This window comes from Panthera tigris, chromosome C1, assembly GCF_018350195.1.
Source record: "Panthera tigris isolate Pti1 chromosome C1, P.tigris_Pti1_mat1.1, whole genome shotgun sequence".
NCBI lineage: Eukaryota > Metazoa > Chordata > Mammalia > Carnivora > Felidae > Panthera > Panthera tigris.
Window position 1 is genome coordinate 210,479,231 of NC_056667.1, and position 27,696 is coordinate 210,506,926.

General features: G+C 39.5%; 1 protein-coding gene across 20 annotated transcripts in view; it reads right to left on the reverse strand.

The window, feature by feature from the left end:
• The window catches only part of TRIP12 (thyroid hormone receptor interactor 12), a 138,808-nt gene that overhangs the window by 57,895 nt on the left and 53,217 nt on the right, over positions 1-27,696 (reverse strand). For 12 of the 20 annotated variants that reach the window (XM_042995556.1, XM_042995555.1, XM_042995562.1 and 9 more), the window contains exons 3-7: positions 25,589-25,714; positions 23,944-24,746; positions 10,038-10,143; positions 6,614-6,750; positions 710-793 (exon numbers count right to left, since the gene is read on the reverse strand). In XM_042995556.1, the coding sequence (XP_042851490.1) occupies positions 710-793; positions 6,614-6,750; positions 10,038-10,143; positions 23,944-24,746; positions 25,589-25,714 (1,256 nt within the window). The remainder of the gene's footprint in view (positions 1-709; positions 794-6,613; positions 6,751-10,037; positions 10,144-23,943; positions 24,747-25,588; positions 25,715-27,696) is intronic. The other 8 variants (XM_042995568.1, XM_042995567.1, XM_042995566.1 and 5 more) reach the window with 4 other exon arrangements.

Here is a 27,696-nt window from a genome sequence, read left to right on the forward strand (position 1 = left end):
GAAAAATTATTTTTATAATGTCCGTAAAGAGAAAAAATGGGCTCACAAGACCTCTAGTCAAAAAGAGACTGGTGTAAAAGTTACTTTAGGAACTTAAAAGCGATCTGAAAGTGATTTATAAATAATGTTTCTTATCAGCCTCACACTGGGGATCTAGCATATAAACCAACTATCTGAAGACAATAAAAATACATACCCATCCACCTGTAAAGAGTGTATACATAACATAAGGTTGCTTCTTCAAAAGCACAACATTAAAATACCTGGTGTTTATGTATACACTTCGCATTCATTTTTAAATGCTGACCAAGAACACAAAAGAACACAAAAAGCACCCCACTGGATGTATTATGTTATCAGGCACCATGCAGCAATATACTCAACTATCCCCTTTTCAAGATCTTTCTTAATTTATTACCAGCTACACAAGCAAACATAATAAAGAACAATTTAAAAACATAACAAATAAACATATAAGATTTTGTTTAAACAATAAAACTAAAGAGTGAGACAGATCATCTTCCAAATCCAAATCATCACTAAATAAGCAGCTTTTTTTTTTGGGGGGGGGGGGGTGCGGGGGAAGTATAGGCATTGCTAGATTATGTTTAAATGAGCTTATCTGAATTAATTTCAACAAAGCACAGAAGTAACAGGCGGCATCTGGTAATGGCTTCTTGTTTCTTATAAGCTCATTAACCGTCTTTACCTTGTAATCGTCCCATCTCGGAATCATCGGATTCACTCTCCCCAGAGGTGGTCATGCCCACAGCCCCTGCAACAGAACTAGAAGCTTCAAAGGGAGGGAAAAAAGAAGGTGAGGGTTAGGAGAGGAATATTCACACTTATTATGCCTGGTTTATCTTAAAAAAAGAAAAAGAGTTTTACGGACTATAGTGAATCATGGCAATTAAATGTGTCTGCCCACTGCACACTCAACTGTTCTTCTAGATTTCATCCTGTAGCTTTTATGAACAAGATGGCTCAAGTATCTCAGTGTTCAAGAAGCATAAAACTACAACCTTTACATCTCATTCATACACGGCTTTGACAGATTCCTCACGCCTTGTCCTGAACTCGCCTACCAAAAGTCCGCGAAGTTCATACTGCCAAAACCACTGTGGCATTTAACGGCTGGGCAATTAGTCACAAACAGAACAGAAAGCAAAACTGACATTTGGGGGGACATGTTCCGTGTAGATGAGTGTCTTCTTCGGTCTAACTTATTTCTGGACTGCAGCCTCGACACAATCCCTTCCATGTTTTAAGGATGTGCAGATTACACGCTTATTTCCAGGACCAAATACTGAAGATACACAGTAACGAACAGCCCAGCACTGAAGTACAAAAGAGAGGACAGCTAGGATGTCACAACAAGTGCAGAAAAACAAGAGCTCAGACTTAGAAGGATTCTACTCCCCAAAAAGCTAACCTGAACAATGATTCGGTCTAAGCAGAGAGGTGGAGTCTGTTACGAACCTGCCCTGATGAAACACTACAGTCCTGTAAAACCAGCGGTTGTTCTGTTCCTCCTCTCCATGTCCGCTGAGTCTTTAAGCAGTTTTTCTACACAATTAACCCATGTTATGACCGCATTATCCACAATACCCTAAGCCCTGCACACTTGCCAGATGACGACAGGTCAGCCCAAAACAGTGTTGCTGACTGTTAAAAGAAGCACAGAGATGACATGTGAATTTACAGAGCTTTTCTGAAAAGATGCTAACATACCAGCCACCAACTGTGTATTTTCTTAGTAGTTTTCTTCACACCTCATTAAGTATCTTCTATGATTTCACTGGGATTTTTAGAAAATTCATCAAAAAATGGGTGATTTAAGAACAAGAGTTCGCAAACTGCGGCCCACGGGCCAAATTCGATCCAGCACATCATTCCGTCAATAAAATTTTATTGAAACACAGCCAAACTCATTCTTTAACAAGTTGCCTGTGTCTGCTTTCAGTCTACAACCACAGAGCTGGGTAGTTCCAACAGAGCTGATATAAAGCCTAAAATATCAACTGTCTGGCCCTTCACATGAAAGGTTAGCAACCCCATGGTTTATAGTTACAGGCGACCCAGAAATGCTAATATAAAAGCGTATCAGAGCTTGACAAAATGCATACTTTGGATGAAGAAAGAAGAGTGGCTACACTCTCTAATGCCACCTACACATGACATGTATAAAACGCTCACCATACGCAGGCTGTGTCTGTTTCCTCACAACCATACAAGCAGGTATCGTGAGCTTTTTCACACGTGAGCAAACTAAGGCCTTGTAACTTGGAGTGCACTTGCCCGAGGTCAGACAGCTAACGATGGAGCACAGATACGAGCACAAGTGGTCTGACTCTTCATAGGCTGTTCTCAAGTACTGCATTCTATTGCCCCCCTGAATATACTCTGCAGTGCTGATTTTTTTATTCCAGTACAGCTGCTTCTTCATATTCAACAGAAATCTTGTTAACAAATACTATTATATTTTTTTGATTTTTTTAAAGGTTTCTTTATTTTTGAGAGAGAGAGAGAGAGAGAGAGACAGAGACAGAGTACAAGCAGAAGAGGAGCAGAGAGAAGGAGACAGAATCTGAAGCACGCTCCGGGCTCTGAGCTGTCAATACGGAGCCTGGTGTGGGGCTCGAACTCACAAACTGTGAGATCATGACCTGAGCCGAAATCGGGATGCTTAACTGACTGAGCCACCCAGGCGCCCCAACAAGTACTGTTAGTGAGGTCCCAATTATGACTTCATCTGTTACAGTGACTCTTATGCTTGCTTTTAAACTTTTCCAAGTATGTGGAGAGCAAACAAAAAGCTTTGACAAATGAGGTAGATTTTTTTTTTTTAATTTTTTTTTTTTAACGTTTATTTTTGAGACAGAGAGAGACAGAGCATGAACGGGGGAGGGCCAGAGAGAGAGGGAGACACAGAATCGGAAACAGGCTCCAGGCTCTGAGCGGTCAGCACAGAGCCCGACGCAGGGCTCGAACTCACGGACCGCGAGATCGTGACCTGAGCCCAAGTCGGACGCTTAACCGACTGAGCCACCCAGGCGCCCCATGAGGTAGATTTTTTTAATGTACATTCTGGTACCACACCTTTAAGGAAAAAAAAAACCCAAAAATTCACTTGGGAAGGTAATGCTGGTTTTTTTAGTTTCTGTATTAGAGGGTCACCATAAGAAGAGGCAAGGATATTCTGATTTTTCATGGAAGTGGAGGGCCTGTTTTAACAGAAATCAGTCACTGAACCCAAAGGAAAAAAGATCCTTCGCCAGCCCACTGAAGGCAAGTATCAAGCGTTAGAGTACTAAAGTGCCCTGTGAGAATCACAAAGCTAGATAACCAGTCTGTGAGTAGCGGGTCTGTAAAGTCATGCAGGTAAGGAAGTGTCATCAACCAACAGTCAATGATAAAGTTCTTTAGTCGAGGCGTCAAACCTCCTTGGGCAACATGCACAAGATCTCTCCTGATACAGATATAAAAACAAGACCATCAAGCAGAGAAAATGTGATGCCAGACTGTAAGAGGTGTCCATCTTTTTTTGCTGATGTTTACACCAGTTACCTCCCCCATCTACTCTTATCTCTCCCATCTTCACAGCACCTCGAAAGACAGCTTCTAATACACAGCTGAATGAAAACAATGGAAAAAATATTGTTTAAATTAGAACACAAGAAATTTATCCCAGAACCCCACGTTTTTACACTTTAACTGATAAAGCCTCTTATGCAGAAAGAAGTGATAAAATATTAGAAAGCTGACAGAGTTCAATTTTACTGGACAGGAACCTCCAAGGGTTCACCAGATACCTAAGTACAAGAAGCAACGGGAAGATGTTTTTTTGGAGCGTAATGAAAACTTTTGAGGAGAACCAAAACAGTCACTGTCAGTAATGTAATTCTGCCTTATTATAGGCCCTGGTATCAGGTGATACGGAAGCAATCTAACTTTTAGTGATTCTAAACAAAATTAGGAAGATAAAAACTTAAAAAACTGGGTTGCTTTCTTTTTACAAAATGACCCTGTTTATTTCTTGTGAAATTAAGATTCACAATGCAAAATCAGGTGCCAGGACATGGGCTATTTTTCCTTGCCATCTGATTGCTTTGCAGGTGTAAGGAAGAATATTTCTCACTGTGGTGTCTCTAGTATCTGCAAGACTTCACCAGCACTATGAAAAGGTACACAGTTCTGATAAAGTCAAAAACGAGACCCCCCAACTCGTGGGCAAGCATGGAGAACACTTAACTTTCAACTCCAAGAGCTGGCATCTCTTCCACAAAGAGCCAAGAAGTTGTGCTCCATAGAACATTATGTTTCAAGGTGACCGAGCAGGCACACTGTTGTCAACAAATGTTCTTAAGAGTCAACAACACTGGCAAAGTCAGGGTGATATGAACAAGTTTGCCCAAGATGAAGCAACGTTTTCTTACTACACATGTAAAAAGAAGTAAGTTTATTTTACTGATTTCATTAAAAGAGATCAGGAAGATGGGATCTCTATAAATAAGTAACACTGGGGATAAAAAAACCACACCAAAAACACTGAAGAGATTAAACCAATCTCCTTAAATGAGTAAAAACATTATTTCAAAATAAATGTTTCCAATAAACGGCGTCTTCTACCAACTGTCTAAGAGCTTCCTGATAACGGATGCTTCGCGAAAGATGCTCTACGTTACCACCATGGATTTACATTCCACGCTAACTTAGAGGGTTTTATTTTTCTTTGAATTCCAATTTTGCATACTGAGAAACTAAAGCACATTGCACTGAAGACTTAAAGCTAATAAGGAATCTGCCTCTTTCCGCAGCACTACTGTAGTGAGCTGGCAGAGAAAGTATTCCTGCAGGATCCATAAGGCATCCTGCTTCCAAAATAAAATTAACTAGTGCTGCTCAAACACCAGTCAACGTGCCACATGCATCTTTTACAGAAACTTGGAAAAGACCTAGATCACACTGTGATTGCAAGTAAGAACGACAATGAACGCAAGCCTTCGGGGGGCAGTCGTACCCACCTAATCCCTTGAAGGTTTTATCCTCTTAGGTATACACGCCAGGGATCAAAGTTTTACACACCACCTCCTCACTCTGGCCTCCAATTATATCCGTACGGATTAAACAAACTCTCGTGACTATGGGGGAAGCAGAATGATACAGCCTTTATAAATGCGCCCTTATTTTTGAAAACCTGGATTTGGGAGCCCCACACCTCCAGGCAAGCTTAACTATCACGTGTCTCAGTTTTTCCTCGTTTCCAAAATTAGGGTAACAGCACTCACACCTCGGCGTACTGTTTGGAATATTAAAAGAGAATATACATGGAGCTCTCAATGCCCTGTCTGCAGCAGCCTACAACTTTATAAACGCTGGCTACGGTAATTCCTGTAACGAGTCCACTTTGACACCACGCTCAGCAGCGCCATCTGTGTTGTCCGCACGGGAACTGCCCCGCTTCCATATGCAGATGCGAAATAAACATTAAGACATTGGGAAGCACAGCCCGTGTGGCATGAAGAGTTGCAACGAGTTGTACTACAATGGACTGGACTTTCCCTCAAATTTAAACTTTCAGAAAAACTAGTCCCCTCCTACCAGAAGAAGTGCTTCAAGTTCACGGTTCCGTTTATCATACAAAAGCAAGAAAGACAGTGGCCAAAATGTTAAGGTGGACAGAGAGCGGAGACAAAAAGCACAAACCATGAATAGCTGCGGGCAAACCCGAAGCTTCCTGGCAAACTAGGACACAGGCTCCACCACAGGGATGAGAGAGAACTAGCACATATACTAACGTTACAGTAAGTGGAAGTGCTCTGTTAAAGTCAGTCCATACCTAAACCTAAGCCCATGTGTATCATTCGGACATAAGGGACTCATCATACCCAAGTTCATAATGATAGACTGCGACATTTTCCCATCTGTACTTAACGTTAGTGAAAAATGCTCACAACAAGCTACATTTTACAACTGCCATCCACAATCAACCTCTGAATTATTAGTCTCCTATTCATATTGGTGATCAATACATATTTAAAGCTGAAAGGGGTGGGGGCAGCCTAATTTCTGTTGTGCTGAGATATCAAGAAGAATAAAAATAAGCCCATAAAAACATAAATAGCATTCTTCAAGTTCCTTCCAAACTGAATACTTCTTACTTTTTAGAGGCTACAACATATTCTACATCAAAATGTACACATACACGAAGAACCAATTTAAGCCACATCCTTACATTCTGATCATAAACTCAAATTTTCACACAAACAATGGGCAACTACTGTATGTCCGCATGGACAGTGAAGAATCTTCAACAGAGAGTGACTTATCTTACCTAAAAGCCTTTTGAATGTAATCATCACAAACTTGGATTTGGAAAAGAATTAAAACAAAAACAAACGAACAAACCAAAAAACAAATGAATCCGACTAATCAAAAAAACCCAAACCTATCAAGGAAAGCCAAAGAGAACCAAAAGCTTATTTGATGGTAACATCGAGTATATTTCTGTCCCCTCTCTTGCATTATATTTGGTACGCCTACAAAGCAGTTGCTCTCTAAATAAATCTGTAAGACGCATAAACGCATCTCGGGGCTAGAAGTGCCAACCTACCTGCGGCTCCCTGGGGCGTTTCGTCCGTCCGCGCAGCTGAAGAATTTACTGTCTCCTGGTTGCTTTCAGGGTCCGCCATTTTCTCCTGTCGACGAGCTTCAGCTGCTCCTCGTTTGCCCAGGCCAGAGCCCCGCCGACTGCAACAGAAAGATGCCATCACAGGCGGCACTACCAGTGACCAGGAGCAATGTCCACACAGCACAAAGCTCCAATGCATGGAGCACAAAGCCAGTTTCTTCTTTTTACATAAAAATTGTTGCAGAAAATCACTATGGGTAACAACCAAGACTTTGTATATTTAAAATTCTTCCAAGTTACGTCGCATTCACAATACACGCTTTTGTGTCGCTATGAGCTGTGGTCATCTTTACAGACAAAAATGATTTTTAAACACTTCAACCAAATGGAGAAGTGACTCCTGCTGAGAGAATTCAACCATTTGAAATAGATCCCTACTTCCAGGCTAAACAGTGGATCAATATGCAGACTTTACACTTGACAATGAGGGGGAAGGAAAGTGGAAGACAAAAAGGTCGGGGCTGGGGGCGGGGGGAGGGGAGGGGTAGGGATTCCCATCACTAAGTTCCAGACAACTTTAATCATCAACAAAAAATAACTATCCCAATAATGAGCAAGAGTTCCATCTTTTAAAATAAAGGATTAAAGGGGCGCCTGGGTGGTTCAGTCAGTTAAGCGTCCGACTTCAGCTCAGGTCATGATCTCGTGGTCAGCGAGTTCGAGCCCCGCATCAGGCCCTGTGCTGACAGCTCAGAGCCTGGAGCCCTCTTCCGATTCTGTGTCTCCCTCTCTCTCTGCCTCTCTCAAAAATGAATAAATGTTCGAAGGAAGGAAGGAAGGAAGGAAGGAAGGAAGGAAGGAAGGAAGGAAGGAAGGAAGGAAGGATGGAAGGATTAATATTTATAAATACATACAGATGACACTGAGGAAGACACTGGTTTCGGATTAAGTAACAGTGTAATATGCATCAGAACATCAATCAATCATCTCTCATAAAGCAAGTAACATTTTACTGATGACAATTTTTTCTATTTTAAAAGAGAAATCAGTAAGCAAATTAGGTAAAAACAAAAGATTTCCCCAGGTTATTACAACTTGGTACTGTTTAAATATGTAGCCTCCAAAGTACCTTAGGAAATGAAGAAAGACACTAAGGAAATGTTTGAGACCAAAGCCAATCTGCAGTGGAATTGGATGCTGGCTAGTAAAGAACAAGAAGAAGGCAGCAGGCATAAGTGACATGGAAATGAAGGCTCTGAATCTCCAGACAGTGCTAGAAGAGTCTGTAATCCCCCCTACACAGGAATTTGCTTAGCCAATCTTCTCTTCCACGGAAACAGCTCACTGCAAACCCAATTTACCAAGCTACCACTTAGTGGGATTCAAATTAATCCATCTATTTAACATTTCAATTTGCACCAACCCCATAACACACGCCATGCTGAACACTTGGGTGGCTGCCCTCAAAGAGTCACTGGTCTACAGAGATGAAGACACACCCGTAGCAGGCTATGAAAGCACTAAATTCAAGAGGCATCTCAACTAATTTAGAAAAAATTCGAGATGAAGAGCTCTCCAGGCAGGTGGCTAGCTTGCTTGTATAGAGCATAAGCATGTAAACTGTAAGGAACGTGACATGCTCTAAGAAAGCGGTCATGAACAGAAGGCAGCAAAGATGGGACCCTTAGATTACCTGACTTCACATCAACCTAAAATTAATTTTCAACCACAGCGAATTCAGTTTACCTCTCAGATGATAAACTCTGGGTAAAAACTGGATTCAAAATCTAGCCCAAAATAAGACAAACCCTTTGAGGAACTGAGACATTTTCTCAAAAGAGTTCTTGGAAAACTATGGCCAAAAAATCTCAAAAGCCAACAGGTACACTAACTCCACAGATTTTAACCAGTACATTAAATAATCCAGATAGAACCAGAAAATAAGGGGAAAAACAGAGTTAAAGTGGCACAAGTCCTCTTCTTCTGACCTATAACAAGTTTCACTGTTTCCTTACGTCACCACTGGACCCGGCACTGAGAGCAGTCAATGTCTCTTACCTTAGAGCGGAAACAAGAGCTAAGCCCTTTTAGCTCACCTGAGGGAGAGCAGGGGAAAAGGACACTCAAACCCTCTGCCCCACCAGTGTTTCGTGACACACTTCGTAGAAAGAACAAACTACATATAAAAGAGTGAATAATTAGCTTTGCGAGGGCATCTGAGCAACTGACCACGCCCCAAAATGTGAGGCAACTGTAAGAAAAGAAATTTTTTTTAACTTTAACTTCAGATTCTCAATCAGTTAACAAAAGCATGTGACAAAACGCACCGTGTCGCACACAAAGGTAGTGGATTTCCTGAAAATGAGATCCCATCCAGCAACTGAGGGAAACAGGGACTGGAGTCCTGAAAAGCACACACGCAGAACCTACATCCGGCCTCCAGGGGTAGGTGTCGTCCTACATGTGAAAGTGAAGCATCTCTCTCCCCCTGATCCATTCAACTCCAGTGGTGCCCACATTTTCAGAAACTAAGTAGGCAATGGTACAGCCATTAAAACAGGCATCCCTTCTGATCCATTAATCACACTACCGGGAAATTTAGCTACCTTTACAAAATAACCCAAATCTGCATAAAGATGCTCATTAGAGATTTATTGGCCGACTGGAACTCTGAAAACAGCCTCAAGTCCAGCTACTGGCAATAACTCTGTGAAAATGTTGTAGCAACAGAAGACAAGACAGATGGTTAAGAGTGTTGTCAAAAAATAGCATGAGGGGCGCCTGGGTGGCTCAGTTGATTATGCGCCTGAGTTTGGCTCAGGTCTTGATCTCGCGGGGCTCATGGGTTCGAGCCCCACATCAGGCTCTGTGCGGACAGTGCAGAGCCTGCAGCCTGCTTCAGATTCTGTGTCTCCCTCTCTCTCTGCCCCTCCCCCGTTCACACTCGGTCTGTCTCTCAAAAATAAACATTAAAAAAAGTGTGTTTTTTTTTTTAATTTTTTTTTAAACGTTTATTTATTTTTGAGACAGAGAGAGAGAGAGCATGAATGGGGGAGGATCAGAGAGAGGGAGACACAGAATCTGAAACAGGCCCCAGGCTCTGAGCTGTCAGCACAGAGCCCGACGCAGGGCTCGAACTCACGGAGCACGAGATCATGACCTGAGCCGAAGTCGGCCACTTAACCGACTGAGCCACCCAGGCGCCCCTAAAAAAAGTTTTTTAAACTAGCATGAATAAAGCTTAGCAAAAACCTATAAACACTGGGGAAGAATTCATTTACATAGGACAAATAAATGTCAAGTGAAATTTCAATAATCTCTGAAAACTTGTAAAAGGAAAGATTTTGATCAGAGTGGAACAGAAGACAATGAACTGATCATAAACCGGGAAAACCCCATGTGTTACCTGGCACTAGCACAGGAGCCCGTGGTCTTTTGGCGTGTGCTCCGCCTCAAACTGGGGAGCTCAGCAGGTGGGGATTCACTGCGCTTCTTGGTAGATTTTCTTAAACCTATACGTGTGAAACGCAAGATCAGTTTTTGTTTTTAAAAGTTATCGTAAATTAAAAAGTACAAAACTCTTCAGGTCAGAAGACCGCAGCATCTTCCGTGGCCTTTGTAGCACTCTACCAGGGTCCCTTCCCAGTTGGCCTTTACTTACCTGACTCATACTGGCAAAGCCAATATGGGACACGCCGCACTCCTGGTCAGGATAGAAGCTTCTCACGTAAGCCCAACCTTGACTCAAGCTATGCCACCCCACGAGTGACAGTACTTCTTCTCTCATCCTATCCCCTTAAATGTTCTGATCACAGCTGTACTGCTCCGCTAACTAAGCCAAGAGATTTTCTTTTTCGCATTTACTACGTATTTCAGGTTTTTACTAAATTGAAAAAATTGCCTAAATTTCATTCGCATTCATTAGCACTTTATTACATGGCCTTTAAACTGTCCCATTTCACCTAGTTTATATAAAGTTCGTCAATTAAGACTACGAGAGCACAAAATGCTTTCTTTTCTTTACACCACCCCATCAACAAGGAATATAACACTGGAGCTGAAGGCTGTTAGGATGTCCAATATACAGATAACTGGATAATTCGGGGTCAAAAGTAAATCAAGCACACTTCACATGTCATTCTAGAAGCTAACTGATACCCTTTATAGGGTTAACGGAACCTAAAAAGGTACAGCATTAGGTAAAGGTAAAGTTTATTACTATTTTATAAACAACGGTGAAGCAGTCAGAGTGCTGTTCGCCCTCCCCCCCGCCCCCCCCCCCCCCCAACAACGCTATCATCCATGATGACACGCTGGGCAGTGTGCTGGACCTAAACAAAGATCTCCAACAGTGAAAGGTCTCCAAAGTCAAAAAGCCTATTTCCAGGAGAAGTACAGCATCATCTGACAGAGCCCTTACCTTTATCTGAGACTAATTACATAGTAATAACAACTCTCTAGCTCACTTGTTATTTCCCCCAGGAAGTTCTAATGTTTTGGACCATTTCACTGCTTCACAGTGGAAAGATCAGAAATTCCTTACTCCCGACTGGGATAAAAACACCAGTAACAGCCTGGATAAGAGGTGGTTAAAAAAAAAAAAAAAATTCCAGACATCTTCTTGGGCTTCTAGCTGCTTAATTTAAAACTTCAGTTCATTAACTTGGGATGGTCCCCATACCACGTATAATAAAAGTTGCTAAGTAAAAACAGCACACTACTAAAGAATCTTTAAATACCAAACAGAAGTTATGAAGACAAAAATCGATGTTTAGACAGGCATTATTACCATTTAGAAATCTAAACCAAACCTTCCACGCCTTTTTTTGTCTCCCCCAGAGTAACTTTCGGGAAACTTTACGCAGACTCCTCAAACTAGCATAAAAGGACCAAGCTGAAACTTTAATTGGGGAAAGACTGGCCTAAGAGTTTCTTAAATTTCAATTTTGCTTTTAGACTGATTTTCTACACAGCATATCACCACAGTTCCTCGGTGCGATCACCAATCTATGCCTGATACCCTGTACTAGCTTTCCTCTGCCTGGACATACACCCTGTCATCTGCAAGACGAACATGGCACGTGGACAGAATCCAGGACTAGCTTAATGTATTCAGCTAATTAGTATCACTTTTTTTAATCTGTAAACAACTCAGAAATTATTTTTAAATAATGTTTTAGAAAAGATTCCACTCATCTATTTGAATTGTGCAACTAAGTTAGAATAGACTAAAAATGTACAATTTACAGAAAAAATGAGTGCACATTGCATATGAACACTCCACAGTGTTTTTACCTCTAAAGCACTTTAAAATCCCTTGTTATTATCACTAATATTACTTAATATGATACTAAATGTCTTTATACATATACCGTGATACAGCAATGGACATTAGCAAACATTTTTGTATCTATTCAGTGACATCCCCCCAAAAATTCAAACAAACACACTGTGGGTTACTCCTCTATTGCTAATGAGGTGACAGTATAGTTTTTGACCAAACTTTTACACTTTCACTACCCATGCCCTATTTTAGACTTCAGTGTTTAACTTTCTTTTAAATAATTTCACACATATGTCATTTTCTTATGATAAAATGTACTCACTTTAAATTACGGGGTTCAATATGGAGTTTAACAAACGTACCGACCCACATAACCAACACGACAATCAAGACAGGACGTCTCCATCGCTCCAAAAAGTCCCTTCATGCTCCTTGCTGCTAATTCCCTCCCCCACATTTCGGACCTCTGGACACCAGTCGTGTGCCTGTCTGGCATTACTGCCTCTTCTAGAATTTCATAAAAATGGGAGTCCTATAGTATTTTGGAGATGAATTCACATTGCTGCACAGATTAGTAGTCCATTCCTTTCTATTGTGGAGAAGTATCCCTTCGTATGGATGTGCCACAATCTTCATCCATTCTTGGTGTTAAAATTTAAGAGAAACGTACTAAACAGAAAAGTAGGACAAAGGAGAACCACAACAACAGAGTAGATAGATATTTTTAACTGATATTATAATCCCGCTGCAAAGTAAAATGGCTGTCAGGCTACGTGACATGACTCCATTTAGCCTGATAAACTAGGAGAACCCCAAACATTCTGTTTTCTGAAAGGCAATCCAATGGTAAAGGAGCTGCTACATGTAACGCTCTGGTGGAAAAGAGGTCTCTATCTGTAACATTACCTGAACCCAGGATGGGAGACCAAAACTAGCGGTTGTTATGTATCTCTGCTCCCAAATCTGGAACAGGGGAACACCTCACAATTGGCAAAGAGTGATAATTAATAACTTTTCAGTATTTCTAGGCAAATCAAGTCAAATGTTGGAAGAACTCTACAAATTCTCCCTCCCAAATCTAAAACATGTTAAGATTAGAAATGTCAAACTTTCGGGGAAAAAGGAAAGCTGAAGTAGTGTGGCAAACCAAGCTCTGCCTAGAAATGGGGAGAGCTTAACTTTCTTTTGGCCATTCAGCTGTCAGTTCTAGAACATTTTTTTTTTTTTTAAATGAAGTATACCATCAAGCCTCTTTGTTTTTAATGTTTATTTTTGAGAGAGAGACAGAGATGGGGGGGGGGGGGAGAGACAGAAAATCCAAAGCAAGCTCTGCTGCTGACAGCAGTGAGCCCAATGGGAGGCTTGAACTCACAGACCACGAGATCATGACCGAGCCAAAGTCGGGATGCTTAACCGACTAAGCCACACCCAGGTGCCCTAGAACATACTGTCTTCACAATATTAGACTGGCTTTAGTTTTCAAAAGCACTTTCAGATATAAAGTTATGATTATTCTTACTTTTCAGACACAAAAATATTAACTGACTTGCTTAAAGGTGCGTAACCCAGCCAACTACACAATTCCTAAGCTTATTTTGAAGCAAAACAGAGGCTACTGCATCTTTACTATACTTCTGGAAAAGCGTTAAAATTACAACTCTACCTCCACAATAGTGATTTGTTCAAGGCCCAGGGAAATGAGGGGCTTTCTTACAAGCTAAATTCATTAATGACTGGATAGTAATCTTGGGGAAGGTAGGGTGAGGGAGCCGTAACACAGGCTGGGGACCGACAGGGTCATCTTTATTTGAGCTCCTGGATCCAGCCAAGCCTGAAGCAAACCAATCTCCTGACTTTACCAGTCATGTGAACTGACTGGTGTATATATGTATGTATGCCACATATATGTCATAGAATATATTTACCTTATATAACACAGAATTATATTAAAATTATAAAAAGGCAGGTGTTGACAAATTGCAGCCTATGGGCCAAATCCATCTGGCAGCCTGTTTTTGTGCATCCCACTAGCTAGGAATGGTTTTTTACATTTTTAGTAAGTTGTTAAAAAGAAGAAGATGTGACAAAAAACTTATGTGGCCAGTAAAACCTAAAATATTTACTTTATGGGACTTTACAGAAAATATATACTGACCTGGACTGTGAAGAGAAAAAGGAAGAACAGTATATGGACTCATCTAAACTTCAAAAATCAGTTAAATATTTAAAAAATAAAAACTTGTCCCCCCCCCCAAAAAAAAATAGAAACAAAAACCTCTTGTGTTTTAAAAAGAAAAACAAGGGGCGCCTGGGTGACTCAGTTGGTGTCCAACTTTGGCTCAGGTCATGATCTCACAGTTCATGTGTGCAAGCCCTACGTCAGGCTCTGTGCTGACAGCTCAGAGCCTGGAGCCTGCTTCCGAGTCTGTGTCTCCCCCTCTCTCTGCCCCTCCCCAGCTCGCACTCTCTCTCAAAAATAAACATTAAAAAAAATTTAAAAATAAAGAAAAGAAAAATAAGACTAGAAAAACAAGCTAAGCAGCATTAGTTTCAGTCCTAATTTTTCTAGATTATTAGTTACTTTGATTTTTTTACTTCTAAGTTTTGCAATATTCCCACAGATAACAAATCCATCTCCATTTTAAAATGGAGTAGACAAACCAATGAATAAGGTACACAAACCAGTATTTTAAACAAGGGTATTCAAAATCAATTCATTTATATTTAAAGTCATCAAAGGATGATCAGGAATGATTTTTGAAACACAAATCCCCAATTTGTTTATACATTTTAAAAAGCTATGAAGTACCCATTTATTTACACATGTTGAATCTATTGCAAAAGGTTTTCAGAAAGACTTGTTTTTTCTTCATAAAGAGAAAAACCAAATAACATGACTATTATCCCACATGGAGACTTCAATTTAGAATCCTGCAATGGGGCCATTTTGCTACTGGAAAAAGTGAACCAAATAAAGAGAATTAACTAACAGTGGGAAAATTTTCAGTAACTAGATCTTGATTCCTTCAGCCAAAACAGAATTGTGAGAACCTGGTAGAACTTGGTAGTGTTGCGTGTCTACTTTCAAGTATATACATCCCTACTAATTAATGGTTACTTTACCAAAATAAATTCACAAAATGGAAAGTAACCTATCCTATTAAAAGGGATCATAGATGGTTATTTTAAAATCACTCAGTAACAATAAAAGATAAGTTTTGCAGATGACAGTAAGCTAATTCCCAAATGGAATTTTCTAAGCCAAGTTTTTATTTCCTAGTCAATGCAATTTCATGCATGGAGTTGGCAATACAAATTAAAAACATTAGACATATACAAAGATACTCATCTAAGCATTGTTTTTAATAATGAGACACTGGAAAAGAGCTAAATGTCCAATAATAGGGAATGGTTAAATAAACACCAGTATAGTAATAAAAACTGCAGAACACAGTATTAGCTAATAAGGATCTGAACAATTGGCATTTTACCCTATTAGTGGGAATGTAAATTCATATATTTCTAGGGGCAATTTCAAAATAAATCAGTATTTAAAAAGAACATAACCAGAAACCTAACAAGGAGATAATGATGTAAATTACAAAGCTCTAGTCAATTTAAAAATTTAGAACAATATAAATTGGGAATGAGCTAAATGAGAGTACATCCATTTACAGCCATTAAAATGATATAGTTTTTTTGAGAGGAAAAAATCTATTAATAAGTGTGTAGGCAAATAAAAGCACTTTGGTTTCTTCATACCAAAAACATGGATGCTACCTCATTCTGTTGTCGCAAGGATAGAATTTAGTGTGTGTCGCATGTCCAGCACGGAGCCTGGCTTATAATATTAGGGCATTCTACTGTCACACAGAGCAAGCTCCAACTTTTGAAAAAGTATGTGCATAAACATCAAAAAGTATGTGACTTCCGGCTAAAGACAGACTGAATACACATGCATTCACTTCTGTCCTCTCCTAGAGCTCCACTAAAATGGCATTAAAAGAGTCTGAGGCAGGGGCACCTGGGTGGCTCAGTCAGTTAAGCATCTGACTCAATTTCAGCTCAGGTCACGATCTCACAGCTCGTGAATTCATGCCCCCATCAGGCTCTGTGCTGACAGTGAGGAGCCTGCTTGGGATTCTCTCCTCTCCTCTCCTCTTCTCCTCTCTCTCTCTGCCCTCTACCCTGCTTGCTCTCTCTCAAAATAAATAAATAAACTTTAAAAAAAAAAAAAAAAAGAATCTGAGGCATAAAATCACAAGGATGAGAAGAATAGATTACTATCGCAATACAATTTTACAAGATGAAAAGCAGAAATTTTAGCACGAGAAATTCCAGAAAACTGAGATAAATTGCCAATGAGAGGGCCACTCAAAATCTCACAAAGGTTCAGGAATTGATGGTACCAGGTACCTCTGGGATATGCTCTGGAATTAAAACTGAGGATTGGCTGACAGGCTGCTTATAAAGCAGTCAGATCCCCAGATCCCCTCCCCCACTTGTACAGCTGGGTAACTGTCCCTCTGCTGACCCAGCAAAACACAAGACCTCTATTCTTAAGAAAGTATAAAACAAAGAAATTCTCAAAGTACAGAGTTGCATATAGGTGCACCATATCAAAATAAGAGGAGGGCAGGAAGATCAAGCATCAACAAGACATATTAGATGACAGGTGGCCTCTTTTCCTGCTCAGCCCCCAGACCTCGGTCAGGTCAGCTTTTAACTCCAGGCAGGAGCATAAAGGAATCTTCTCTGTGGAATTTTACCAAAGAAAAAGATCTAAAAATAATGATAGAGGAGGTTTTGTAATGACTAAACCAACCAGATCACTAGAGAATGAGTTTCAGTCAAATCTCATCTCTGTGCTCAGAGCTTACAAACTGGATTTTTGGTCCCCATACACTTGAGTATGAGGAAACAACCAGGAATTACCAAAGCCTGAGGAAATTTCCTGGTATGAAAATCAAAACCAAACCAACCTCCCTCCCCAAAAAAACATCATAAGAGAATAGTGCAAAGAAAACTCACCATTAACGTCCTCAAAAAAAGAAAGGCGTCCGTAACAAAAAGGAAATGAGAACAAAATAATCTCTTGAAAATAGAGAGCAAACAAAAAAAACTCAATAGAAAGGTTGGAAGAAGTTGAAGAAATCTACCAGAAAGCAGAACAAAAAAGTAAATCAAGAATGAAAAGACCAGAACTTTCCAAGAGGATAATCATCCAAAACAACAGGAGATCTAGAAAGAGAAAGAAACAAGGATACAGTGAACAACCATTTCGGTTTGCTTGGTTCTAATCCAGGTTTTAAGGTGAGAGTCCCAAGGGAAACCAGGGCTGCGGGGTACCCTAACAAGAAATGAAAACCCAAAGGGAAGGCAGTATCATGACAATGCAAGTTTCCAGAAAAATGGGTTACATATACAACAGATTAGGAATCAGAATGTTTCCAGTAAAAAACGCATAAAATAATGTAATTCTTCAAAATTCTTAAGAAAAATAATTTCTAACTCAGAACTCTATGTTCATTCAAACAAGTATCAAGGTTAATATACTTTCAGACATTCAAGATCTGAAAAATCAATAAATAAAAGGCCTTTAAAAATCTTGTACGCCCATTTTCTTAGAAAGCAAGTGGAAGTGAGGTTCCATCACACAAAATAGTAATCCAGGAAAGACGATGTGGGATCTATTAACAGCAAACTAAACCAAAGACTGAAGAAACCAAAGACTGAAGAAAATACCCTGACTAAATAAAAACAGTGCACAGGCATAAAAGAACAGCCATCCAGAGGCTTTATTTCTTTAGGAAAATGTAACAAACACAAGTAGACAGCTTGAAAAAGATTTAGACAATTAGCAAAGAGTTTGGAGTAATGGGTTCACAGAAAAGGAAAACAACATCAACAAAATAATTATTTAAATCCAGAAAAACAAAAATATTTAAGAAAGGAACCCTTTGGACACAACTGTGAACGGCATTTCTGTCTCCATACAAACATCAGGCACTGATCATGACTGGGCAAATGGGAAGCGTATGCAGTATGTGCTCGGTGGGTACAGAGGTGCGGTAACTTTCATAAAGGGTGTGTAACAGAGCACACACTGGAGGGGGGAGAAAAGCAACAAATAAACAGGAGTACATAATCCAAACACATGGAAACAGATACCAAAATAATCCAACGGGGAAGGGCAATGTGGCGGGAAGACTGTTTTCTCCTAATCAATTTATATGTAACTTCAGTAAAAAGTAATCTGACCAAAATAATTCTTATTCTAACGTGGCATACAAAAATACATACCATGGTTGGTTAAAATTCACTGGGTAAAATAAAACAAAGCCTTCTCAACAAAGAAGCTGATGATACTTGTTTCCATTCAATGTTCTTAAATTTGGCAACTAATTTTCCTAATTTAATTTTTTTAAAGCCTCAAAATTATTAGGAACCATTGGTGATTTTTCAAAGTAATTACATACTAGAATTATTACAGTGTTAAGTTGCTAAATTAGTTCAACAGCTGTCTTACACCATATAGAAAACTGTCACCACTTCATTCTTTTCCCTTTAAGCTCCTCAGCCAACACCTCAGGAGGTGGAAAAATAATTTAATTATGTAAGCTCAGCATGTATGACCCTATAAGACTCGAGGTGAAACCAAGAGTGTAACTCTTAAATTCTCTCCTTCTCAACTCATTCTTATTTCTTCCTTCCAGGCTGGAGGTGCAAAGCACCATGTCTCAGTCTCGGGCTGACGGTAGAGTCCTGATCTAGACCGAATTACCTTCCCAGAATTCTGCATCCGCCTGGTTCTTGTCTAGTTCTAATAATGGCCACAGGCTGCATGCAAGGCACCAGAAGAGTAGAAAACTCAAGCTGGAAGTAAGCTGATAACTGCTGCTATGTTATTAATAATGTGCACATGGTGTCCACTCAACTAATGAGAGGAAACCAGATCTGCAAACAGACATATCAGACTAGAAATATCTTTACGTTTTTCCATAAAGAAGTTCTGTAACAGCCCAGATTTTGATCACAAACTTTCTTACGTTTCTATGCCATCCATCACCTACTACACTCAGCACGTACTTTGAAACAGTCCTATTATTTCAAATTTAGCTTAAAAAGGCAAATTAGCAAAACAGATCTTGAAGCCACTAATAATTGTAAAAACATTTGGAGATACATTAAGACATAAAATATTTTCCAAAATCATTTGAGTCATTACATTGCCCCACTGGTTATACATTTACGCTACATAAATTTTGAGAAGGTCTGTTTGCTTACGTTTAACAACACAGAGCAAGAATAATTTCCTAATGCGTATTAAAAATTGTCACGTAACACTATCTATCCTTTCTGGGGCATTCTCAAGACTTCAACCAACTGATACAGTGTGTGACCTTTGCCACTGAGCTATTTTGATCAGTTGCAGCTGGCAAGCCACAAGGCTTTGGGAAGCCCATCACAAAAGTAGCTGTTTCACTAGTTCTCCTGCCAACTCTAATTCCTCAGCAGGAACCTGCCCATCAGTCTGTGAACAGTTGCCGAAACAGCACATTGGGAAAGGTCTTCTTGCTTAAGTGTCCCAACTAAATGTATTGTATCATTTCCCAAAGGTGCTCCTTGGACTACTGCTGTCTCCCGAGGTAATGACCTGTGGTCAGGCAAATTTGTAAACTACGAGGTTAAGCAGAAGTTACCATGAGGTTTTTCTCACAGCCTTCAATGTGTTAACGCGTATGCTCCATCTCCCGGAGTAGTATTTGGAGTAGTATTTGGCTGTGGGAAATGAGTTTTCACAAAGTATCACGTAAGTACTGATCCATGAAGTTTTACTGACCAATCAGATCAGTGAGCCTTTACCTAAGAAAACATACCATATTCTAATTAACAGGTTCACTGAATGCTAACAAGTTGAAGAAAACAAATAACTACCCAACTTGGAATGCTTTCTATCTCACAAAGTGGTCTACTCCATTTTTCGGGTAACTTGCAGATTCTGGTTCCCCGAGATACACTAATCAGAAATCTGCCTCTCAACCTCTATCCACTGAATCTAATCTTGTCCCCGGGTTGACGTGCAGGGTGGGGCGGGGGGATTCCCCATGCATAAAGAGCCCTTCAAATATATGGCAGTAACTCTCAAGTCACCATTTTATATGTTTGCATGGCACGTTAACTTTACAGTTATTTTTACATTCTTTTATTGATGCTTCACAAGAATATTGTTTTACATATAACATCAGGGACTAGGCTGCTATTGTAACTATAGCCAAATGATTGGCCCAAACACACAAAACTATGAAGAAGTAATATAACTAAATCAAGACCTTCCAAATTTAAAAATAGCTATACTTCAAACTGATCAAAGGCTAGGATTTATCAGTCCTTCATTCTCAAAAGGTTGCCGAATATGTTTTCTGTCTTAAGACACTCAACTTCTAGTGTACACTCTAAATTCTATCACGCATCTCATATACTAATAAAAGCACTATGCTAAGTCTGCTCATTTATTCCTCAAATAAACGATTATGCCCATTTATAAGGAAAAGATGACAAGCTTTCCCACAGTTGCCAGCTGATAAAAGAGCAGAACTAGAATTCAAACCCAGGGTTTTTACCTGTATAATAAGAGTTCACTATCCCCAAAATGCCATTTCTTGAAACTCAAGAGATCCCCAAAAACTACCTTACTTTGCCCCTATGTTCTTAAGTAAAATTACCAAGTACTGTCAATTCTATCGCGGTATTGCTTCTTACTTTACAAACTCTTTCCCGAAGTGACACACGTAATCATGCCTAAAATCCACCCTGCCCTGTCTGACTTCAAGAAGCCTTCCTAGATTTAGCTCACCCAATCTACTCAATCCTATGCTTCTAGTGTCATGACTGATTTCTGGAACCAGTTGGCCTGGGTTTCACTCTTGGCTCTATCACTTCTAAGTTCTGTGACCTTGGGCAGGCAACCTGACCACTGTCCCTGAGTCTCCTTACCTGTAAGAATAGTATCTGCCACACGGGGCTGATGAGGAGTAAACGACATGATCCGTGTAAACTATTTACAAGTTATCAGGCACTTGTAAGAACATTACATGTAAATATTCCCTACTATTTTGTTCTGAAATGATTTTCACCTATTTGAAAATAAACAAATCTGTAGTGAATGGTAGGATATAAATCCTTGGGTTCACACAACATTCACCTCTAAAGATGAATCAATACCAGTAAAGAAGGATCAAATTGGATTTCGTCTCCTCTGGGACCTTAACGTCTCTTAACGACCCAAAACACGGCGTATCAGCACAAGACAGAGCTCACAAGGTTGCAAAGGAAGCGGCAAAGAGAAGCAGTGGCTTCAAGTCACGCGTATCCTGCATCTTCCGATCGCTGCTCTGCCATCTGTGAGACACGTTACCCGTGCAAGTTCTCACCTCATGAAATACATTTCCTTAATAACTATCCTTAAGCACCATTTTTAAAAAAAAAGTAAGTGGATGGCCTATGTAAAATACCTCGTACTTATCAGATGCTAAGGAATTGCACCTTCTCTTGTTTCAACAGCGTAGGGCTCAGAACCAGGGTAGTGGTAGTGAAAATGGGAAAGTGGTATTTGTGACCATACAACACATAGAGATTTGTGACACTGAGGAAGATAATCCAAGGTGAGTTTTAAACTACTCCGTTTGTGACCACGTGCAGAGTGAGTTTCATAGACTGTTTCATTACAGCAGAGGGGTAGGTGGCAACAGGACATTCAGTGCTTTCTCACTTAGAGAAACCACGGACAACCCACCGGGGGCTGGGTTTTCTTTCAAAACTCCTGTTAACAGACTGAAGAAAAGAAAACGAGTGACCAAGAAGAGTTGAGGACATGACACTCGAGAACAATCTGAACTCAACCCTGCACTGGACTCCCCAGAAAAAAGAGCTGAAAGTGGTAAGCTCTTCAAGTAAAGCCAACTGGAAGAAAGCAGAAGTGGAGAAGTAAATTCCACTGAACATGCCACGAACTCAACCTGGCCTGATGGCTGTGGAGGTCACGCAGCTACTACAATGGGTACGTACATATGTACATGTGTACATATGTATGCGCACGCGTGCGCACGCGCGCACACACACACTCACACTTCTCTACTTCCTTAAAAACAGAGAAGAAGAGGTATAAAAGGGATAAGCTAACTCCAAGTGCCTAGAAAACCTTGGCAGATCCAACGGGACAGTTGGCTGTGCCCTTTTTTACCTGGCTTTTAATTCCCTTTTGACTTGAAGATACCAATCTTTTTTTTTTTTTTTTAAGGTTTATTTTGTGGGGGGAGGGGCAGAGAGAGAAGGGGAGAGTGAGAATCCCAAGCAGGCTCCGTGCTCTCAACACAGAGCTCAATGTGGGGCTCCAACCCACAAACTGTGAGATCATGACCTGAGCTGAAGTCAGATGCTTAACCGACTGAGCCACCCAGGTGCCCCTCAAGATACCAATCTTAATCTTAATCCAGTATCTGTACCTTGAAATTGAAAAGATTTTAGACAGATGGAAGGTGTATTTAAAATACTAAATTGGGGGTGCCCGGATGGCTCAGTCGGTTGGGCATTTAACTCTTGATTTTTGGCTTAGGTCGTGATCTCAGTTTGTGGGATTGAGCCCCATGCCAGACTCTGAGCTGGCAGAGCAGAGCCTGCTTGGGATTCTCTCCTTCTACTCTCACTCTCCCCCACACCCCCGCATGCACTCTCTCTCAAAATAAATAAACTCTAAAAAATTAAAATTAAATGCCAAACTGAACAAAATGCTGCAACGTAAAAGATGTTATTTTCACAATAACCCTATGGTACAGATTAAAGACAAGATTTTATGTGGTGCCTACTAGTATTCCTATCACAGTTTAGCTAATATTGAATCAAGTGAAAGTACAGATAGTAGGGTTAAAGGAAACAGTGCTGACAATTGGCTGTGATTCAATATTAGGTTAGGCTGATTCAATATTAGCTAAACTTTGACAAGAATACTAGCACACTATGTAGAATTGTCAAGAACCAAGAAAAGGTTCTAGCCCTATCAAAATATAAATCTAAAATGTTCTATGAGGGCAAGGAAAAAAAAAAAAAGGAAAAAAAAGACGGTCAAAAGCAAGCTTCCTGGATAAATACTACAAAAATTAAATGCTTAAAAAAAACTATACATAAGGGCTATATTATTCTTTTGTGTGTTTTAGATTTCTCAAAATAGGAAAAAGAAAAGAACACCCTTCAGTGTGACAGCAATCATGTAACTGAAGAGGGCCGCCACCAGTCCTAATCATTCTAATGACACGAACATTTGGCTTCCCTGAAGAAGCCTTTTGACAAAAAGAGAAAGAGAAAAGTGCCTCAAGATCCCTATCTCCCATCTAGTTTGTTTCTCTGCTTGAAATGTATTATTCCCGAATGTTAGCTCTCTTCCGCGGTTCAAGAGGGCAACACTCTTTCCCATTTATGTGGGACAAAACAAAGCCAGTGTAGGGAACATAAGAGGTATTCATCTTTAGACCAGACTCCTTCAAGGCCACAAAACAGGACATGTGAATAAGGCTTAATTTATACGAGGATACATTTATTTTGAAAACTTAGCTCACTCAGTATTTCCATACATCAAGAATGTATCATCCCCAAAACACAACCCACCATGTGATTTTTGATCATGGTCCAAAGCGACTCATAACTGAAATAACTTTCTGGTGTGCTTATAGAAAATCCAACTTGATGTCCTGCCCTGATAACAGGAAATAACTTAAGAACTATAAGGAGAAAGACACAGGCACTAAAATGTGACCACTTAGTAATAATAAGAAGGCAGCATTTCTTACCGGTTTCCTTCAAACTAAAGGCAGCATCAATTACTATGCACTGTTACAAATAGATCCGGTAATAAACCTGAGACTGCCTCAGGCCGGAAAAAAAGCAAAACAAATCTGACTACCTTGAAAGCATAATCACTTCTGACAAACCAAGAAACATTTCATTTTAAAAAGAGATGTCGCCATCCACTTACTTGCCAATTTGGCCTGTAATCCAGAAGGGCCAGGTTTTGATGTCTCTGACTTAGAAGACCCTGGAAGAGACAGTTTGGTTTTAGGAAGGCTAACTTTAGGGCTGAAACGAGCAGCCCAATCGAATTTTGAAGAGCCACCAGTTTTACTCTGTTCCTTTTCCCTGCTACTTCTTCTGGGACTGGGACTGGATGCCGAACGGGAACGCCTGGCCTTGTTCTGGTCTTTTCCTTGTTTCACCCTGGCCCCTGGTGGCACGGCGGAGGAGGCCGAGGCAACAGCGGAAGAGGAGGAGGAAGTAGAGGCGGCAGAGGAAGAATCAGTGATGGAGCTGCACCCAGCCTTGGCCGAGGCGGCGGATTTTGAAGCCAGCTTGGTGGGTTTTGCAGATCGCTCTTCGGCACCAGTGGACTCAGACACAGAACCACTCTTTATACAAGAACTCTCTGTCCTCTTTCTTTTCTGACTCCGTGAACTGCCAGCGGCCCCACTCTTTCTGGTGTGAGCCTTACTTGTCGATGGCGAGTGTGCAGATTTCAGTTGTTGCTCCTGGTCTAAATGTCTCTTCTTTGACTTACTATGTGGCTTATTCGTTTCTGAGGGGGATTCAGTACGCTGAAGTGCTTTCGGTTTTTTGGCAGAGCTGGGAGAGTTGGTCCTGTTGTAGTCTGGACTAGCACTGCGTTTCACTCCTCGAGAATTGTCTTTCTTAGGCACCTGCCCCGTTTTTTGCCTTTCTGAAGGATTGGCTCTGTCTGGATCCTCTGGTTGTGGAACTATGACAGCAGATGATGAACTGCAGCTTCTGACAGGGTAGATAAGAAGAGAGTTAGTATCAGCCGGCCATCATTAAACCTGTCGTATAATACTTATTAACTTCTCAAATCTATGCAATAAATGCTTTAAAAATAAAAAAGGTGCAAAAGTTTTCCTGATTGAGTCCAGGGCTTAATAAATACAGGTTTTCAAATGGTTCAAAACTGGGGGCATTGGGGGGGGGGGCGGGGAATAGGTGTAACTTTAAATGGCTAAATATTTGATGACATGATCAAATATTTGTAGATCAGGGCATTTCTTCAGCCCAAAGATTACTGACACTAACCCCCCCCCAATCACAAAACATGAATTAAATTTACAAGAAAAAGAATGCTTAGAACCAGTTGAAGCTAGAATACTGACGCTCTATTTGTAAATACAACTTCTTTGTCAAAGCTTTAAATAACCATTAATGTATGCATTTTTGTATGCAAATGAAGGCAAGAAAGTTTTATAGTATTGTGTTACTCCTTTCTAAAAGACTCCTACCAATTAGATCTTAAGAAATCAATGACCTTTGGCTCTGCCAACAAAAAACAATAAAAAACCTAAGGGTTTCAGGAAAAAAAGGTAAAATGGCATTTCGGATGCCTATAAAAGTTTGTTAAACAAACAGGTTCTCTAAGCAAGGGCAAAACTGCATTGTCTAGAGTCCGCTGCACTGACATCACTGCAAAGATAATCAACTATTAACCCTCAAAGTTACATTCAGGGAACAATGAAAATACCTATCACAACATTTTGGGATAACCTGCTAAATTTTAATATTATGCAATGATTTAAATGCAAATAATTCTGCCTTGAAAATGTACAAGCAATGTGAAGATTTACCTTTTAGAAAGGTGTCCCCTTGACAGTTCAGAAGTAGTATTAGACTGCACTTTGGGTGCCTTAGAATTAGATTTTCTACTCTCAGGAGGGCTATATCCCTTATGTTTTGCCTGCCCTAAATGTGACCTGTCAGCAGAAAATCAAAACAGAAATCTATCAGGACACTGAGATGCAAATACAGCACTGAAAGTGAAATATGTTTTCATTTTTTTAAAAAGCCTCCCAATTCTTCATTATTGACTACCCTTTTCCCAAATATTTCCAAAACTAAGTTATTGCTCTACCAAATACCCTTGCAAAAAAACTTGCGTTAGAACCGACTCAATACCCAAGAGTTAAATCAATCTTATTACCACTTTTCATGACTGAGTAGCAATATTAGAGTTACTTAAGCAACAAAGAATTTTTCAACAGTTTTACTGCAAATTCACATATGCTAAATTTTTGCAAAGCACAAATCCAGACTTTAGATCTAAACCCTACTTTTACTAGATAATGTGAGTATAACAGCTTAAAAGCTTTGGGGAAGAGGCAGTCTGTGACCCATCCCTACAATGCTGCCGATTCCCAATTTGTAGAATTCAGGTTAGCACAGTAAATGCAGAGACAGATGAAATCAATTCGCAAACAGATTTTACACAGAAAATCATCAGAAGCACTCAACAGTAAATAAACTTACATGAAATCAATAGAGTGATATTTGCTAAGAATGTAATGTACTAATCAATAAAAAAAAAGTACAACAAAAACCAAGTCCTAGAGAAAGAGATAAAGAATTGACCACAAAATATTCCAAACACGTTCAAAAGATTCCATCATTGATATATGGTTAGGTTATATTTATAATAAGACATATTCTTGTGCCAGCATTGTTCTAAGAGCAAGTTTGCAGGACATGAATAAACTGTTTTTCAGCGGTTAGGTTTTTTTTTTAACCTCAGGCAATGATTACATTAGATTTACATAAGCAATAAAAAGAGAGCATGCATTAATATATACCCAGAAAAGCTGGTGTTACAGAGGTGAGGGGTATTAACGTAACAGATGCAACTATTGTAATTCACAGACAACATCCATCCTTCATGTAAGGAACATAAAAGAGCATATTCTAATGAGAATAACAAAGTCTCATTAATACCAAAGCTGTTTACTGTTAAAAAAAAAAAAAAAATCTTTCAAAGGTTTTAATTCTAACATCATCTCAAAGGAACTTATAAATCAGTCACTGAAACCTCACATGATGATTCTAATTGAATCTGTAAGAATGCCACAGAGTTCTTAACATATCATACAAGTTCCACCATTTCTTCAAAAAGATGCTCTAAGGTTTCTCGTCTCTTATTTTTTTTCTTCCATTTTTCCAGAAGAGTTCAATACTGGATTCTTGAAAGAAGATATGAAATTAGCTTCTCAATAAAAAAGAAATATTTTTGGATCCATAATACCACTTTCATTTTTAAGATTCTAATAAATGATAGACTAGAACTTTCCAAAGACTTACTAGAATAGGTCAACTACTAAAAAACTCTAAGCTAGTCTTTTCAAGTGTCTTCGTCTTGTGGGCTTAGTCTTTTCAAGTGACTGTAGTAATGAATACAAGTATTTTTCAAGCTACTTAATATTTTTTCTGTGTAGCCAAGCTGAACCTTGTAAGATTTATCCACTGTGATTTAGTTTGTGCATTTTTCCTAAATAGTCTTCCAATGCAGAGTGAAATTTTGTTTTAACCCATGGGTTTCCTAATATAGAGATTTAATTTCTGGGAACTGCTTTTGGTTTTGTTACATTTCTACTAACAGATCTGAGAGTTGTATATTAAAAAAAAAAAAAAAAAAAAAAAAAAAAAAAAAGGAAAGAAAGAAATGAAATGAGTAAATTTTCAAATCATCCCATAATTACTTTTTAAAAGGTATGTTCTGTTTTCAGGGTGTACAATTTAATATCCATGGAACAATACTTATAAATTATGTCATTCAAGTTCTCTACATTCTTATTTTAGTAAAGTTTGCTAAGGATTAATTTTTTAACTAAATCACAATTTCTACTTCATTATAAAATTTAAAATACCCCTTGCTATGTTCCTTGATTATAATTTTAAAATCATTTTA